Genomic DNA, 19,469 nt, shown 5'->3' with positions numbered 1-19,469 from the left:
TACCATCCTGTGTTTGCCAGCAGGAAGCCATTCGCATTTTACCCCTCCATGCGGAAATGGCCTCAGTTTAGAGATTGCACAATCCAAGATTTTTTTCAACTGAACCCTGATGATGTGCTTAATCAAACATGGATTTTTAGGGTGCTTCAGATCTGTATGCAAAACCATACGTTTCAAGTTGGTTTATTAATCCTAGTTGGATTTCACTATGGTTTTGCGTGATGTACAAATGTAGAAATCCTTGCTGAATCTTGCCTTGTTTTTTTAGTGCTGCCCTCAATGCAGTACAGGCCAGGACACCAGCCAGGGGGGCAGGGGATAGATAGAATACCTAGCATTTGGTGAGACAAACCTGGGGTGGAATGATAGTCCTGGTTTCATAGGCTAGTTTTTAAAAAAACTATCATTTTACATTACTTGTGAGCCATGCCTCAGAATACATATCACAAATCCCAGCATCATAAACTCCTGTGTATTAAAAGCTATTTTTAAAGGGTAAATATTTTCCAACCATTTTATTTCACCGATTGTTGCTTCTTCGAAAGCATTAATTTAATATTTTGTTTCTTTGGATAAAGAAGATAGTTTGTAAACAGTTATCCAAAATCATTTATACATTTTCCTGCAATTTGCCCTCCCAAAGATATGGCAGGTCTCTGCTCCCCAGCACTCTACATTCCTCAGCACTACAAGGAATAGGTGCTTTCTCCACCTCCATACTTCTTCTACATTCTCCGGGGAGTGAGCAAACAAGAGACCCAACCGAATGTTGCAGATTTTCCAATTTGAGGGTGATGACATCACAGTCTGCTTCATGTTTTGTGATACTGCAGCCATGGAGAAAACGCTGCCTACCCATAAGTCCGCAATCATCATGAATCAGCAGCTAGGTTTACATATAGTGGTAGATCCATACTATCATAGACTCCTATGGAGAAAAGTATTATGCAAAGTGAGGATATGAAGTCCCTGGTTAGTTTTACATATAAGGTTTATTCCCTATGTTTTTCTTGACGATCATACTTGGAAAGAACATGGCTTTAAAAGAAATATTAAAAATCCCAGATGTAATTTCTTAATAAAACTTTGCTTTGAAATCCTTCCCCCATATCTTTATAACACACTTTCCAAACAGCAATTATGAAGCAGTTGGCACTACCTACGAGTCTTCTTAATGGCTGGCAACTGCTGTGAGTGGCATCAGCTTTGCCACAAGACCTTCATTCTGGCAGCTATGAAAAAGAGGTAACAGCTGGCAGAATGATCACTGCTGCTAACAATCTCCTTTAAAAAATACCCATTGTCCAAAGCTTACATATTGTACATAACTTTACCTATGCTTTCTTTTACATTATTAGGTATGAAAGGCGTTTGCTGTTAACACTAAATTTATGTATGCAGTTATTCGGTCTCCGGAACAGATAGACGTGGATCTTTAGGGTTATCAAATCTACTGTTTGTTGTGAGATGCACAATCATGTGGATTCCATAAGTTAAAATCAGTAACAAAACTAATGATGTCACAAGACCCATCCAAATTCCAGGGCTGAAGAAGGACGCACAGTCACTTGCATATGAAAAGGTGATGTTTTGAACACTGAAAGCTTGAATCTGCAAAAGAGAAGACACAGGAGTAAATGTGTACTTCATATTCTACTTCCACGTGCAGTGTATTCATTAACATCCTTGCTGTTATTGTAACCATGGGAAAGGTTTAAGTTAAACTTAAGAAACTTAGGGGTATTTTAAGGAAACCTAAAAGGCAGTACCTCTTAGGTTTTTTGTAATGATTAGGAATTTAACCTCTCCCCTGTCAGGGTTACTGTGTAACCTTCATGCACTTAAGAATTGCATTATGCTACTTCAGAGCAGCTGTCCAGGTTTTTACATAAAAGTCTTTCTGGGACATTCTAGCTAAGATCTCAAACTTGGAAATTTGTGTCTTACAAAGCCTGATTTTTACCATTTAGCTTCCAAAGCAGGAAAACAGAGATTTCATTGTATCACCTGGAAATGTTATGACTAGTATGGAAATTAAATTCTTGAGTTAGAACTGATTAGATAATACGGATAATTCTTCCATCAAGAAATCTACTGTAAGATCTAAATTTCCCCTCACATTGGCATCATATATGCCATTTAGATTCATCAAGGGCACCCACAATGTCCTTCAGAGAAGTTTGACTTAGAAAGTTTCTAAAGCCACAACATGGAATTTGTTGCTGATGTTGATATTCCTACAGTGTACATATACCTAACCATTATATTCGAACAAATTGCATTCAAAGTATTGATATCAATGTTAATGTGAAAAAATAATGTGGCTAAATTATTCAGCTTTACAGTTAGGACTGCCATTTGCCTATTCCTTAAAGACACAAGTCTGATACCTGGGAGGGGCTCTGGAGTAAAACCTAGAAAAGTCAAGGGGTGGCACCCAGGAAGGTGAAGGCTCAGGGCCCACTATGGTCCATAAGTAAAAGGGCAGGGTTTATTTACCGATGGATGAGGCCCACTGCCCAAAGGATGGAGACTAAAAAAATGTCTGAGGAATTTAAGATGCTAGGTTATTGTGCATATTGCCACTAGGCCATACATCCCAATGTGATTAACAGGACAATACTTTACTCATTTTGCAGGCATGGAACACTGAGGCTGAGAATTTCTAGTCTGAAGGGCAGTCAGTGACCCATGGTCAATAACTCATTAGCCATGCAAAGCAAATCAATCTGGGAAGCATAGGAATCTTAAAACCCTCAGATCAAGTGAATTCACAGTCAAGAACACAGAGAGTAAATCAGTCTCTAGGAAGTGATGTGACACGTTTTCTCAATATGCAACCATCAAGCATGTACAAAATATTTACCCATTGCTTATTTACCTTTAACACATGGGCAGGGATACACGGCTCCATAGACAAGAATATCTCATAGGCATACACACTCACAAATCCTGCCCTCTCACCCAGCTGCTGCTGTGTTGGCTACTGATTGACAGTGAGCTGGCTGAAGTATTTTATGCAGGAGGCTGGGAGCTTCAGTGGCAAGCCTGGGAAGGTACCAGGTCAACCAACATGGGAAACAGGACTGGCTGCACAGGCAGTTTCTCCTCACCGCAGCTGTTTTACATTCCAGTCACCATCATCATCCGCCTCCTCTGCTACTGCTAGGGACACTGAGAGAATGAGTGAGGCACCCAGCCAGACTTTCTTGTCTCCACATGGTCCAGAAGGAGAGGGGAGCAGAACAAGCCTGGGGTCTAGCAGCACTGGGGTTTTTCTGATTGCCAGGGTCAACAATGCCTTCCTCTAGGCCTATCCTGTCTACTCAATCTGTACTCATTCTACACACATGCAAGCAGCAACTCAGACACCCCACCCCAATTTAAAAGCCTACATTAATTTTTTAAAATTAAAACAATGCTAAAAATGTTTAAATATTTAAAAATAGCTAGAAAAATTACTTGTGGACTGGGAAATCAGTTTTGATCTTCCTGACTTAGCAACCTCCAATGCTTATTTGGCTATTCAGTATCCCTGATTTCTACTCTTAACCAGGATTGTGAAAAATGGGATCAGAGGGGAGGAGTCTTTCCTTTGTGGTCACGTTGAATAGGGCATTTCATAGCTTCTCTTCAGGCATCAAGCCAGAGTTGCAAAGTGAGTCACACAAACATATCTGAATGTGAAGAGGACAAAAGAGGCTGGGGGACTGGAGGCAGGAAGCTTCAGGGTGCAGCACAAGGGTTCTTTCAACCTTCTTTTCTACCCCTCCCCCCCAAAAAGAAACCCAGACTCCGAATGGAGGTTTAATTGTCTTAAATGTCTTGTCTGGTTTGACGTAATTTTCCATAACTTTGCTGTTGTTTTGCCATTGCTGTGTGGGAGGTTGTTGAACTCCAGCAGTGAAATAAAAATGCAATTCCCTGCAGTATTTTTGATGAAGAATCTCATAAATACATATAAAATAGTATCCTCTCTTTGTCTCTCTCACTCTCTTTCACAGGCAAGATTGCTTAAGGTCCTTCAACAAATGATTCTAGTTCTCTTGTTTAGCCTATACTTGATTTGTTGCATTTTGAAAAGTTAACAATTCTTTAAAAGCAAACAAACCCTACATTTTGTATCCTGAGTGGGTTCTCCCAGTTGTTTGGCTCTATATAAAGATATGTCGTGAAAGACATTTTGTAGAGAGTAGGATATACCAGATATATGAAAAATTAACATGACAGAGTAACATTTTTCTCCTTCTTCAGAGAGGCAATGGATTGTGAGAGGTAAGGGAGAGAAGTAGAAGGTTTTATTTAGGACTCCATGTGATTTGGTACTAGCATCCTATACTATTGTTTTGAATTTTAAGTTTTATGGGATTTGGGTATTCTATTTTATGTATTATATCTATATTGTAAGCAACCTTGAGCTCCATGAAGATGAAGGGGGTCAATAAGTGTTTTAATGATATAAATAAAGTAATTGTGTTAATATATATTATACCATAGCATCACCTCCATTGCAACAACTACTATAAATAATCAATGTCATAATTGTTTGTTGCTAAGGGTTGATGCATATATATGTACTCATACATCCATACAAGGATGTCTAAGAATGTACAGACAACATTTTTAACACTTTGCAGAATTTTTGTTTAAAGACAAATTGGATTTCTCTGCAAACCTGGAAGTTCTTCTGGGTTTGCAGGGACTTAATTGGAGCTGTGCCAGCCCCCAAGTGGGACCTGGGGATCCTGTGGAATTATAGCTCATATCTGGACTGAAGAGATCAGTTCCCCTTTAGAAAATGACTGCTTTGGAGGGGGGACTCCATAGCATTATACTCCACTGAGGTCCCTCCTCACTCCAAGTTCTGCCCACTCCTGACTCCACCTCCAAAGACTCCAACCCAGAGCTGGCAGCCCTAGGCCTAGTGGTATGGATTTTTTATTCACCTGTGGACCATCCCTTGTATATTTATTATATATTTGCATACACACATGAGTATAGAAAGTTTGTAAACAACCAGACTCAAAGGCCCTAAAAAACAAAAGGACTTATCACTGAAAGACATTGTAAGATCCTTTGAATACGATGATGAAGCAGCATTTTAAAAATTACAATTTTTAAAGTATAAAAAAGTATAAAGGCTACAGCATTCCATGCAAGGAGCAAGTATATTGTAAAGTTACATGTATCTGGTTCACATGATTATTTTTCATTTCTTTAAAATATTTATACCCATCAACACTTGTCATAAAAATTCCTGGTACAGCTTTCAAGTCACACTTTAAAAAGTCAACAAAACATGTCATTAAGGAAGCATCAACATAAACAGTAAGAGAAGTCATAATAAGATCAATCATATTTTATCATCAAATCATCAGGGAAAAGAATATTCAAACAAGGATAAACATCAGGAGAGAAAACCAAATAACTCCAGGCACCATTTTGGCCTTCATCTGTCAGGTCTCAGTCCCTTTCTCTGCAGGTGCATATTAGCACAGGAGTTGAGGGTCAAGATCAATTAGTTCCTATCTGCTAGCCAATCCTCTTCCTTTCTCATATGTTGCAATTTGAACACAAATGGATGATCCAGGAGGAGGACAGAAAAAAGACAGCAACAGACGCTGGGGGCAGTGTGTGGAACAGTCTGGGCAACTGGGGGCCTACTTTGGGGAAAGATGTATGAAAAGGGACAGGGTATGCATGGATAACACACTAAGGGATATAACATGACACATGTTGTAGAGATGTGCTCTACCATTTAGCTACCAAACTGGCTTTGCAAAAGTAGCCCCATTAAAGTGGTGAGATAGTCACTTTAACAGATGAGGAGGTATAATTTTCATTGGATGTTTTCATGGTGTCTCCTGTTTCTTTGTTCCTTGCCATTCTGTACATATCCCCTGCTCCCTCTACTCCTTGAATTTTCATTACCAAATAACTCACTGGGGGAGTGGAATGACTATTGTTGTGGAAAATAGCTCTCTTTTCACTTTTCCTTAGGAAAGGCACTTTCCTAAGGAAAGGCAAAGGTGATATTGTAGAGATGGCTTTCAGAAACTCTTACTATCAGTAATAGCTTTCAGAATTGCCTCCAAAATGGGCAATGTGTACTCACTTGGAAATCAGAAATGACAACTTCCCAGGTTTTCACGTCATTATTCAATGGAATTAGACTTGCGCCATACGGGCTTCTTGTTCCCACCAGCTGGCAATGAAATGAGTACTCCACAGGACTAGAGATGATGGAGACATTATATTTAGCAGAATTCCCATAGTCTTGTACAATTTCAACAGAATCTAAAGTGGACCAGTTTCGAGCGGAGCCTGCATAGAACCTGTTGGTCATCACAAATCTAGAGAAAAAAGAATCAAAGAACACAATAATTAAAACTATACAGGAATAGCAAAAAGGTAACTGGTGGTAGATCTATGGGTTCATTTAGATATCTGCTTAAAGCTTTAAATATACCATTTAGCTTGGGAGTTCAGAGGGACCCCAAAGATGGTATTTTCATACAGCAGTGCAGAAATGTACAAACATGGAACCCCTTTGCTTATTCTCCCCACTCCCCGTACAACAGAAAGGCTAGAAAACTTTCTGAGTTTGAGCCTTTCCCTAAAGCCTAAAGGCACAGGAAGGGGGTGGCATGTGGATTCTGTTTGCCATGGGAATAAAAAGAGCGGGAGGAGGGACTCTTGTGCAAAGATGGATTTATTTGCTGAAGAGGATACACGTGGGCAAGAGAACGCATGCCTGAACATGAGTGTACATCTTCCTTGAGCATCATTTCTACTTTTCTCCTATTCCTGCTTCGCCTTGCCTCATGGTTATCTCCTTTCCCCTCCCAAATGTTTTTTTGTAGAGGGGATCGCACAGACTTTCACCAATTCCCCTTCCTGCAGACTTCTGACTGCCCCCATGCTATTCCTGGCAGTCCCCCTCCTCCCAGGAGCAATTTGCAGAGTGGCCTGGAGAGTTCCATGTGTGAAATAGAGAGAGCTCTCAAATTACACCTCCCTGTCTGCTTGCACAAATTGAAAGGGTTTGTACCCCTCCTGTCTTCTCCACATGTACAAGACATAGCACAAAGTATTTCTTCTGAAACAGTTTCAAAACAAAATTAAATTAAAATCATATCACCCATCTGTGGTATTGACCATTGCTCCACATGCACACTGTTTCATTAAAAAAACCCCGAAGTCCTGTGTTGATACAGCCATGGTGCTATTCCTTGCACAAGCCAAAGCATACTTAGGTACATTTCCTTCATGAATCACTGGACCCAATCCATTACATAGAGACATATGGAATGGTGAGTTATGCATAAGAAGCACTACTCAGATTACATCTCTAGTACAGGCAGAGGAGACAAAACACTGGCATAGACAGAAAATCTAGTTGCCCATCTGCCCAGAAATTGTATTAGCCATCCTTCAGGTATACAAGTTATTTGTAAACATTTGTGATTTCTGGAGAGCTATGAATTAACCTAAGAGCCTCTTGTGGCGCAGAGTGATAAGGCAGCAGATATGCAGTCTGAAGCTCTGCCCATGAGTCTGGGAGTTCAATCCCAGCAGCCAGCTCAAGGTTGACTCAGCCTTCCATCCTTCCGAGGTCGGTAAAATGAGTACCCAGCTTGCTGGGGGGTAAACGGTAATGACTGGGGAAGGCACTGGCAAACCACCCCATATTGAGTCTGCCATGAAAACGCTAGAGGGCGTCACCCCAAGGGTCAGACATGACTCGGTGCTTGCACAGGGGATATCTTTACCTTTACCTTATGGAAGCTAATGTAACTTTGGTACCCTTGCAAACACAACCTACCTGACTGGTGCTAAACTAGGCTCTGTTTCATACAAGCTTATTAATCTCTTGATGATTGCCAGCATCTTTTCATGCTTTGAATGTGTAGAGGACCTATCACAGATAAAATGCCACAAACTGTTGGTACCAGTATGTGCAGGGCCTTTCAAGATGATGCTCCCAGTAAATCCCTTAATTTGGAAGAGATCAATCGTTCAAATTGAGATTTTTTTTTTACTGCTGCCTCTGGCCTTCTTGAATGCATCAAGCAAAGACAGAAAGCTTTCAATGCTGTTGGGGCAGGAGGGCATTTTGTCAGTTTTGGAGAACCAAGATGACAACACTGACATCTCTTCCTGCTGAATTCCCCCGTCTCATATCACCTCAAACAGAGTTTGCAGAGCTGAGAATCATCAGGTGGTGGATGTGCATTTGTGAACCATCAGGCAATGGAAACATCATCCCCAATAACTTGGGTAGTAGATTTACGTGGACCAATATGAAATTGAACCATTTCTGAATGGCATTAGCAGACTACAGCCTTTCCTTTCTCTTGCAAGATGCTCAAAACATAGTTATCTGAATGCTGTTGACACTTGTCTTCCCAAATTTTGTATTCAATTTAATAAATTGTGGCTGAATGGCTTAACTAATTTTGAGAAATCAGATGAATATACTTTTGTGTCAACAAGGGTCGCAGTGTGATCTATTATGTTTTGATCTTCCTGTCATTTTGGGAGTATGCAGATTTCTTTGTAACCATGTTCCTTTAGTATTGGTGATTAAACTTACCACCAACCTGGCCTGGTACAGCTGGCATAAAGTGTACATGGGGAACGGTGGGGCATTGTGCCCTGCCGCAGCGGCACAGCAGCAGCACGGGGTAGCTGCCGCTGTGCATAAAAGGTCAATGGGAACAACTTCTTCAAGCTACATCCTTAAACAACTCAAGGCAATTCTGGCTAATACTGCATGCAAGAGTTGCCTCCCTGCTCCATATCAGAAAAAACTATTTAAGGGATCCTTCCCCTTCAAGAAGCAATTTTCCATGTGGTAGGAAGGGTTCCAAGAATGAGGAAGAAATGAGGAGGTTGAACACTGACTCACAATAGCATGGAAGATAATCTTTCAGAGATCAGGGGCAGATTGTGAATAACAAAACCAAGAACTTCATGCCAACAGGAAACGAGCACAGCAGGGAGGAAAGAGCTGCCTCATCTCTGAACCTGTCATGCTGCCATTCCTTAAAGAACATATCAAAACGGGATTCCCTACCTGCCATTCAAAACAGTGCACTGCATCAACATTCTGTTATCTTATCTGCACCTCATCCTCATGCATGCATGAACCAGAACATGGAGACAAACAAGCCTAAAGACCTTTTCAAGCTCATGGAACAAATGGCAGATTAATGTATTGAGGAAAAAAACGTATGTTGCTTCTTCTGAGACCCACTTGAGGTGATTCAGTGAGAACAATGCAATGAAACTATGCAGCCATTAAAAGAAACATTAATGAGAATACCATCATCATGTTCATTTGTAACCTACCTTTGTCACTGAGACTCAAGGCAAATTACAAAATGTGATAAAAAGAGCTCAAACAAGCACGCAAAGATGTATGCTAAACAAAATAATGTTGTGGGGCTAAAGAACTGGAAACTAGTGCAAGCAAACAAAAAAAAAGGAACCAGAAAAGTTAGTGTCAGCAAATAACTTCCTAAGGCAAAAAACAAAACAAAAAACAAAAACAAAAAACCCTGTCTTAAGAAGATTGCAAAGATAGAAAACATTGAATTGCAGTAAAAAGGGGGATGATTTATATAATAAACATTGAAATGTGCTGTAATACTTACTATGTCTTATAGAAGCAACCACCAGAGCTGTTCCATTATACTGTAGTTATGATTCTTTTATAAAAAGGCCCTCCTGAACAAATCTATTTTGCACATTTTGCAAAATGATAGAAGTGTGACAGCATGCTCCATAATGTGAGAGCCACCACAGAGAATACATGCGAACAGGCAGTTGCCATTTTAACTGTCTGCTGGGTGGCATCTTCAGAAGGCTTTGCTCAGATAAACACAGCTGTTATAGCAGAACAGAGCAGGAGAGGTGGTACTGCAAGTACATGGATCCCATGCTTAACGGGCTTTGTGGGTGACAACTGGAACTGAACCCGGTCATAGCTTGAATTGAGCCTGGTAATTGATCAGTGATCAATGCAATGGCTGTAGAATAGGAATATTATGCAGATTCTACTTAGTGCATGATAGTAGTTGGGTAATGGCATTCTATACCAACTGGGGGTTCTGAAACATCTTTAAGAAAAGATCTGTGTAAGGTGCCTTCCAATAATCTAGACTTGAGGTAACCGTAGCAAGTATCCATGTGGCCAGATTAGCTGAATCTGGGTAGGTGGCCATCTTCTGAGCTAAGTGAGGTAGGTAGAATGCCCCCCTTTCTTTTTTGCAGCTGCATTAGTTTGCTTCCCCAGCTCTAAAGCTAGGCTTTAAGTGAAGTCAGCAAATACTAGCTGGAGCCCATCAAACATAAAAACACACACCTTAAAATTTTTCTTTGGATCCTGGCTACTCCACTTCTTAAGAAAAAGCTATAGAACAACAAGCCAAACAGTATATTCCACCAGGGCTGTCTTAACACATACACACACACATCTGGGCAGTTGGTCATGGGCCCCATGCTAATCTAGATATAGATTACCTTTAAAAAAGGTAAATGTAAAGGTATCCCCTGTGCAAGCACCGAGTCATGTCTGACCCTTGGGGTGACGCCCTCTAGCGTTTTCATGGCAGACTCAATACGGGGTGGTTTGCCAGTGCCTTCCCCAGTCATTACCGTTTACCCCCCAGCAAGCTGGGTACTCATTTTACCGACCTCGGAAGGATGGAAGGCTGAGTCAACCTTGAGCCAGCTGCTGGGATTGAACTCCCAGCCTTATGGGCAAAGCTTTCAGACGGCTGTCTTACCACTCTGCGCCACAAGAGGCTCTTTAATGGCACACAATTCAAATAAATACAGATAACTACAACACAGATGGGCATAGGTGATATACACTAAAACCCAATATGCAGGCTAGCATTTTTGCAAATACTAATACATGTATGGTATTGATAGTTTGTGATATGTGGATGGACAAGCAGTTTATGTAAGATGTGAAAATTGTAGAATGTAGACCTAGACAGAAATGAGGCTAGGTCTTGCCTCACAGTGTTGTGAATCAGCACACAGTAGAGAGTTTGGATTAAGAACAAATACTGAAGTGTAATATATGAACATTTACGTGCTAAACCCTGTTCTGTGGCTTGAGTTTGTGTTCCAAGGATTCTATTTGTGTAGTGAAAGGTTGGAGGAAGTGTAAATAAAGTGAAGTGAGGGAAAAGAAAGTGTAGATTTATGACATGTTAATGAACTTTGTAGAGTCTCTTGTGGCTCAGAGTGGTAAGGCAGCCGTCTGAAAGCTTTGCCCATGAGGCTGGGAGTTCAATCCCAGCATCCGGCTCAAGGTTAACTCAGCCTTCCATCCTTCTGAGGTCGGTAAAATGAGTACCCAGCTTGCTGGGGGGTAAACGGTAATGACTGGTGAAGGCACTGGCAAACCACCCCGTATTGAGTCTGCCATGAAAACGCTAGAGGGCGTCACCACAAGGGTCAGACATGACTCGGTGCTTGCACAGGGGATACCTTTACCTTTAATTAACTTTGTAATAGTATTTAGGCCTTCTTGCAAGCATAGTAATCTGTTCCACCTGTTCCATATAATATATTTCTGGTAAGGCCTTATGGGAGGAGCATATCTCATGGTTTAAGTGCCACTCCGCGCTTAACACCCACTTAGGTCCTGGGAGGAAGGAGACCCCTGTTATTACTGCTGAGTCAAAACAACGTTATCAGTGCTATGGTGAGCCCAAGGTCACCCAGCTGGTTACATAAGGGGGGAGCACAGAATCAAACTCAGCTCACAATCTGTGTACTAAATAGTCTGTGGATCAACAATCAATTCATTTGAGAACGAATACTCCTGTTTTACAACCACTCTTTTACAATTTATGCTTAAAGATCATTTATAAAAGTACCTTATTTCCAGATGCTGGATCCCATCCGCTGGGTTGGTATATTGTAATGACAATCTAACAGTTGGAGAAGAGGCGGAAATGGAGAACATTTTATACCATTTTCCAATGAACACATTATCATTTAATAAAACCAAATAAAAGACATTGGAGCCATAAACATGACTTTGGTTCTTTAGCAAGAAGAAGTTTGAACATATTTGTCTGACTTTATTTGGGTTCAACTAACTTAGCTTTATCTACCTGGACTAGTGGGAATTCTACGGAAGCTAAAGAAGATCCCCTAATTGGAGATGCCAGGGATTGAACCTAGAAATCAATATTTCTTTCTTTCTTCCTTGCTTTCTTCATTCCTTCCTTCCTTTCAGATTACATCACAAATAAAATAGTATATAAAAATAGCATATACAGTTCCAAAAAAAGAAATCTTTAACTGCTCCTCGCGGAGCTGATAAAATAAAGGAGTAAGAGCTCCATCGGCGGGCCCTGTCCGGGATGAGAAAGGGTGCCGATAGGCCCCTTCCCCCGGAATGACAATCGGAGGACCCAGTCAGCAGACGCTTTGCCTGCCAATTGGGCCCTCCAATAGGTCAGTCCGGCGGCAAGGGACCAATGGTGAGCCGCGCTATGCGCCAGAAGCCGGCTGTAGTGCCGCCGCCCGCTCCGATGCTGGGCCCGCCGCCTGCACAACAAAATCGCTCGCCTTGCTCCTGGCCTCCCGCCCACCGCCATCTCATGCCTCCCTCCACAGCCACAGGTAGGCCACGGGACGGGGAGGGGGCACAGGACGAGCCGCCTGCGCCTCACAGGCTACCCCACAAAGCCGATAACACCCTCATCTCATCCCCGGTAACACCCGCTGTATTTTGGGTGTAGTGGGCTTAGTTACTAGTAGATTAATAAATTAAATAATTTTTAAAATTCTTTTAAAAATTAAGTCTGCCAGTTGCCTAGTTTTCTCTACTGGCTGGAAAGGAGCAAAAGAGAGGGAGGGTCATACCCACCCTCGCTGGGTATAATTTAGGATTTTTTGGCAGAGAAGTAACATGCCCAAATGTACAGGACAGACTACATAGGGAAGAAAGAGTAATACTATTGATTGTTCAGCACTCTACTACTTGCTAAAAGCTATTAGCCTTGTAAAGGCACTCTACTCACGTGGCATTGGTGGGCAGACATTCGGATGTACTGGTATCCACTTTATGAGACCCAAACGTTAAATTGGTTAGATCAATGAGTGCACTGTTGTTGGTTATGAGGCTGAAATTTGTGGCATAAAAAAGGATGCATGGTTGAGACCCATTGAGTGCATACACTGGAGCATAGAGACTGGTATCTTGCACTTCAGCAGACATCAGTTGTCGCCCACTGTGCCCAACTACATTAAATTGAACTGGTACCTGGAAAAGAACATCTGAAATTATTCCAACAGAAAATAAAACTGAGAGATTGTGCAAATATAGATTCAGCGCAGGCAATTAAAACACCATCTAGTGCAGGCACATTAATATCTTGATTTTAAACAACTTCCAAGACAAAAAATCCCCAAGAAAACAACCAACAAAGTCACATTTTCAGACTCCAAACATGATATCCAGCAGATCTTAGAGGGGTCCTGAGAGTGCACTTGAATTTGCTTATCACATTGCTGGGAGACAATGCAGCAGCTAAAACTCTTCCTGTTTCTCTTAAAAATAATGAGGAGATGATGTATACCCCACTTGGCTCATCATTGGGTTCTGATGAACAGTTTGTTGGCATATCAGCAAATACCTCAGGCTATCTCAAGTCTGATTAGTTATAGTACTCTGAACCCCATGGCATTCCAAATGTCATTAGGTGTATGACAGGAACCCCAAAATCCCACCCTTAGCCCAAGTCATGTGCTGGTGTGGAGACAGGTGCCAGATAGTGGTAGGCTGGCCAGTGGACCAGGAGGATGGCACAATCAACATGTATCCTCCTTCCTTCTTCCCTCCATCTTGGCTTCCAAGGCCGCCAAGTGCACTACCATAAATGTAGTCCCCAGAGAGCATGGGATTAGGATATCATGTGTCCCAGGAACCATATTTCCTAGAATATACTGATTCATCCAAGGGTGAGATCCATTTCATCCAAGGTTCCTAGAGGCTAGAGAAAAATGGAAGTGTTCTGGGAACATTTTGGGAAATGTCACTTCAGGTTGCATGACATTTTGTCTAAGATGTGCATGTGTGAGGGGGCTGTGAAAGAAAAAGAAAGAGGGGAAGGAAGAAAGTTTCTTCTTGTTTCCTAGGCAACTGGTTGGCTGGTTGACCAGCTCAAGAGGGGAGAAGGAAAAGGAAAGGGATGGCCAGAGAAGAATTTGGGAAACAGCTGTATTCGACTGGCATGGATGGGTGAGCATTATGAGTGCAGCAAAGCTTGTAATCTGAGTCAACAGAATGTGTCTGTGACTGGCATTTCTTTTCAAGCAGCCTTTTTGGGTTGCCAAGTACTAGCAGTTTACTTAGGGCAGCAGCTACATTCCAAGGAGGCTGGCTAGTCCCCATTTTCTAGAGAACTGGCAGTTAAGTCACGAGGCCAGAATGGGTTGGGTTTAGGTTACACCCTCATGTTGTTGGATATCGTGTTACAGAAGCCTTTATAACTGCGTTTTCTTGTGGTAAATGAGTAGTAAATGACTGCTATAGAGCAATGATAGGGCAATGTCCAACAATGTGTGGGTGCAGCCTTAGCTGTAAGAATTTCACTGGCACTGAGGGTGCATCCACACATTGGGTGAAATTACAGCAACTGTTTTCTTTTGGATTATCCAATATGGACAAGGCAATCCAATCATAAATGATTGCTATACTGCAATATCCAGCCACATATGGATGCAGCATGTATGAACAGCAGGCTGCATTAGATGCTGGCAATGGGAGCAGAGGAAGTAGCATGTATGCTACGATCGTGAGTCTGCATTGCGTCCTTCAGCACTGCTGTTAGCCTGTGCCCCAGATACATGCCCACTGAAAAATGAACCATGTTTCTAAATAACAGAAGCTGAGCATGATAAAACCTTGTTAATTTTACCAGTTGTGAAGAAATGCATTTTTTAAATGTTTCAACTGAGCAAAACCTTCACCTTGTGTTTTTACAAGTTTTTTTTCCCCTCTGGGCAGAGAAGAGACAAGAGGGGAGAAGTCAATTCAATTGCTTTCCAGTCCACGTCAGCCACCTTTTAGAAATGCTAGTAGGTCTAGCAAGAGAGAATGGGTCAAGCTTCCCAGCCATTCCAGCTAGGCAGGAGATATCTAGCAGAGAACAGAGATTTAGAGGAAAATGTCTTTGATCTGGCCTGACCTGGTCAGTAGGAAGAAAAAGAGAGATGATACAACTCCTGGGAGTAAGGTGGAAGATCCCTTTATGCTGATTCCACTAAGCTGGCAGAACTCTTGTCTGAGGTCTGTGAAAGGCAGCTATTGCCATGTGCTGGCCCACACATCTGTGCATTCTGTAGTACATCTATAACTTTTTAAAGCTAAGGAGGTTGCCTTATATTTAACATCTGCTGAGGGAAGGACAGAGAAATCACATTTTTTACCTGTTTCTTTTGAATCTTGTTCTGTCTGGTGCTGTGCTGAGAAAATGTTTGTGGACATTTTCCTTTTGATAAATGCTTTATAACTTTGGATGCTGGTAATGGATCTTTTTATAACACTGATCTCCACAGTCTTTAAAAAAGAGGAAAGTAAGTACTCCTCACAGTGGCACACAAGGTAGTAAGTTGTTCCTATGATAATCAGATGCTGGATAGCAGGAGACATGAAGTCAAAGCCTCAGATCTGGGAAGGGAGAGTGGGGGGGCCTGGACCTCTCCATGGCCAATTCCCGCAAAGGGCAAGTGGTGATGTCAGTTGAACAGAGAATGAAAAGCCCCTCCAGGACGGCATGAGGGAAACCTTGGAGGGCATGGTGGAATAGAACTTGCAGGTCTTACCAGGAGTCTTCCACCACAGTTTGGCGTTAGTAGTGGGCTAAGAATAAATAGAGAACTTGATTGGTCAGGCAATTTGAGTTTGGCAGAGAGAGAGAGCACTAGAAGTTTTTTAAAGGTTAACTGGATTAGGCTCAGGAATAGGCAGAGTACATAACAATGTTGAAGCTGACAAAAGCAAGAGCTGCAGGACGAATGGCAAAGCAGCAGACAGTTTCTGAGAATCAGACTACTTAGGAGGTTAGTGCTCTCCTGTTAAGTGCTGAGAAGCCAATGGCAGCAGCTGTAGCTGAGCACTCAAGCAAGCAGGACAATGTCTGGCTCAAGGGGAAAACTGGGGCTGCAGGTGGAGAAGGAGAGGAGGGGCCAGGAGACAGAGATCCAAAAACTGAAGATGTGGGAGCAGCAGAGGAGAGGGAAGCCTGCAGCGCTCTAGAAGGAAGAAAAGTTGCAGGAACAAGAGGAGAAGATGCAGGAGGAGCAGAGGAAACAAAACCTTGAGATGATTCACCTGGCTTGCAAGAGCTGATAGATTTTCACAAATGTTGTGAGCTGGTTGAAAACTCTTCAGCATGCATGCATGCCTTCCTGGGCTTGGCCTCTGGGTGGCACCAAGCAACGGTCAAAGCCTACATACAGCTTTGAGAGACAAGCTGAGAAGTCTTCAAAATGTGGCTAGTAATAAACGGATCCCTTCCAAGAGAGAGTGAAGGTTTGGGAGGCACGCAAGGCTGTGAAGCTTTCCCAGTGGGTGAGAAGAGGCTGTGTCTGTGCCTCAGGGAGGCTAAATTGGACCTGGCAAAGACTCCTGCCCCCCTTTGTTCTTCTCACTGAAGGAGGACTGAAGAGAAAGGCTGTGTTCTTTCCTGGAGCAGACTCTGCCTTGTTTCCTGCAGCATCAGCATCAGGCTCAGGCCAGTAAAGTGAATCCAGGGCCAGCTGTGCCTGTGTCTGTCCTTGCAGCCCCTCTATGCTCAGGGTAGAGTTGGGTGCCTTTTGCCTCCCTTCTGTTCATCTGGAGATGAGGGAAGGGGGGTGCACTCAGGGCAGCAGCCCATGCAGAATTCTCCCCTTTAAAATAGGCGCTTACAGAAAATTTAAGACACAACTAAAGCCTAGCTTTCACGGAGAGGGTAAATAGCTGTTTGAGCTATAGAAATTCAGACAAGAATTATACGCTCCCATAACTGAATGTTCTTCCATACAAAAAATTCTTCTGCTAGTTCTCGAGAAGAAAGATTCTGACCTAGTAGTCTCTCTGATATGCTTGCTTTCTATAAGCAAGCAATTTTGCATGGAGGATCATTAAATAATGTGAGCCCCCCCCCCATCTGTTTGAAGTGATACTGTTCAAACGCAGAACACCTCATTGCCCTAAATCCTATTCTGTTCTTTCAATGGGACTTAGTTGCAATCAAGATTTGCTAGATGGTGCTTGCCCCAATTTGACTGGATTGTGTTTGGGTTTAATAAAAGAATATGTTACAACGGAAAGAATACATAGTCCTTTTTAATTAAAATTGTTAATCTTTCTTGTTGCTCCCAGAGTGACATCATTTTATTTCATACTGAGAAAAGGTTATGAAGACTAAATTATACGGTGTTTAATCAACTGACTGCCTGTTAAGGGACACTGGATGCTCCTGTATTGTCCAGTGAGAAACTTAATGTCAGAAAATGAAGCTTCTGTGAGAAGAAACGATGGCCGAGCACTGGGATATACTTGGGAGTTTGAAGGGAAGTCATGGACATATTTCCAGGCCTCCAAAGCTTTCATTTCCATAGCTGTACTACAAAGACTTCAACAGTGTCTACATGCAGGAATCCCACTTATCAAAGCATACAACGTGGAAGAGGAATGAGCTGCCAACTCTCCCATAGCAAACCGGAGAGTGGTGTGTGCGTGTGTGGGGGGGGGGCGTCTTGGGCCATTGCATTCAAGCATTTGATAATACATTTAAATCATTTCACAGACTGGAATTGAGGGTGATCTTGAATGAGCAAAATAGACCCATATAAGCAGCAGGTCTCGATAAGGGAATAAGCTGGTTTCAATTTAGCATTTTCCCTCCTTTGAAAACATATCTAGCTCAAAGGCATAATTGTGAAAATACTATCTTAGAAAGCAAAAGCCCACATGGATTTACAACAAACAAGCAGGAAACTAAATTCCTGCCCAGTTCTACTCTAGTAACGTCCATGGAAAATCCACCTCGTTTTTCATTCCACCACCAGCCCATCCTCCCACAGCTGATCAGAGACAATACTGTCCTTGATATGCCTGTTTTCTAATTCAATATAAGGCATTGCCATGTATTCATGAGTGTGAGTTTATCTAGGGAGTGCCAGAAATATTACTGTACAGTTATATTTTGCCAAAGTTGTCTCCCAGCTGAATAGAACTATTATGGACAGTTATTTAGGATTCATTGACTGTTATCAAGTAATAATTGTGCTTATCACATCTGATACTTTCCCCTAAATAGCACCTGGTTATGGAAGGGCTGATAGTTCTGAAAGCAAGACACTTTGGCCTCAGGTAACAGAGAATGTGCATTCTCTGTCCCTTCTCCATCTTTAAAAATTCCAAGGTCTCTTTTACGGGCACCATCACATGGGAAAAACTGGGTGAGGAAGATGCATGACTGAGGTCCTCCTAGCTCATTTTTGCCTAACCCCTGAAGCCCTTTGCTGAACAGAAGCAAAAAGTGGTTGCTTCTTTTCAGCCTATCCAACAGCCATGGCCAGGTGACTTACACCTCATGCCCCACACTCTGCCTACAGCTAACTGTTTATTGGTCTTGTTAAAATTATAGAAGAAAAGCATATGTATTCCACAAAAGGTTATCAACACATCAAAGTACAGAAGCTATGCAGCATAAGAGCAAGATCTGAGTCCAATGTCACCTTAAGGACAGCTGCTCAGCTGAGACAAAAATAGGAGATTGACCAAAGATGAGTCTCAGAAAAATAGTGACTGTCCTTGGTAAATGCACACTGATGGAAAGTTGGTTTGATTTGGTTCCATGAAAACCAATGTCTATTCCCACCCATCCCACCTATGATTCCTGCATATTATGGAGCAAAATGGAAAGCAAACAATCATGGAAAGAAGCAAATGTCTAAATATATGCAGAAGATATATGATGGCAGAGAGTTTACAGAGACTTGCCCCAAAGATATTACCTGAAAAGTGAGCAGAGAACTCACTCATCTTTAACCACTTGATGAGTGGTATCATATTTCGCTAAGGGCCTGAGGGGCAGAGAGTGGGTGGGGCCGGTCCAGATGAGGGCCCAATCAGAAGGCCCACACCAGGACAGGCCAGAGTCCTAGCCCCGACCTGCCCCCCCCCATGGAAGCCATGGGCTCGCCGGCATGGAGGGGGCAGGGGATGGCTTCTGCAGGGCCCACCGAGCAGACCCACCACCTCACTGGGCCGCCTCACTGGAAGGGGGGGGCCTTTCATAGCCCGTTCTAACGAACAGGCTTTGAATCTAGTTTTTTCAATAAAACAGTTATATTTTCCTTAAATTCCATAAACTGTGCTATTAAACTTTGCTGGAAAATACCTCTCAGAAACATTTTAAGTTTCTTGGGTTTCATAAAAG

The 19,469-nt window shown here is 42.3% G+C and overlaps 1 protein-coding gene across 1 annotated transcript in view; it reads right to left on the bottom strand.

Annotated features, from left to right (window-relative positions):
- Positions 1-973: 973 nt before the first annotated feature.
- LOC143837903 (V-type proton ATPase subunit S1-like) overlaps positions 974-19,469 on the bottom strand; it is a 51,253-nt gene continuing 32,757 nt past the window's right edge. Inside the window, exons 7-10 of the mRNA XM_077338365.1 lie at positions 13,056-13,297; positions 11,901-11,954; positions 6,116-6,353; positions 974-1,611 (exon numbers count right to left, since the gene is read on the bottom strand). Of these exons, the coding sequence (XP_077194480.1) occupies positions 1,402-1,611; positions 6,116-6,353; positions 11,901-11,954; positions 13,056-13,297 (744 nt within the window). The 3' untranslated portion in view covers positions 974-1,401. The remainder of the gene's footprint in view (positions 1,612-6,115; positions 6,354-11,900; positions 11,955-13,055; positions 13,298-19,469) is intronic.

This window comes from Paroedura picta, chromosome 5, assembly GCF_049243985.1.
Source record: "Paroedura picta isolate Pp20150507F chromosome 5, Ppicta_v3.0, whole genome shotgun sequence".
NCBI lineage: Eukaryota > Metazoa > Chordata > Lepidosauria > Squamata > Gekkonidae > Paroedura > Paroedura picta.
This window is presented reverse-complemented; position numbering and strand designations above follow the sequence as displayed.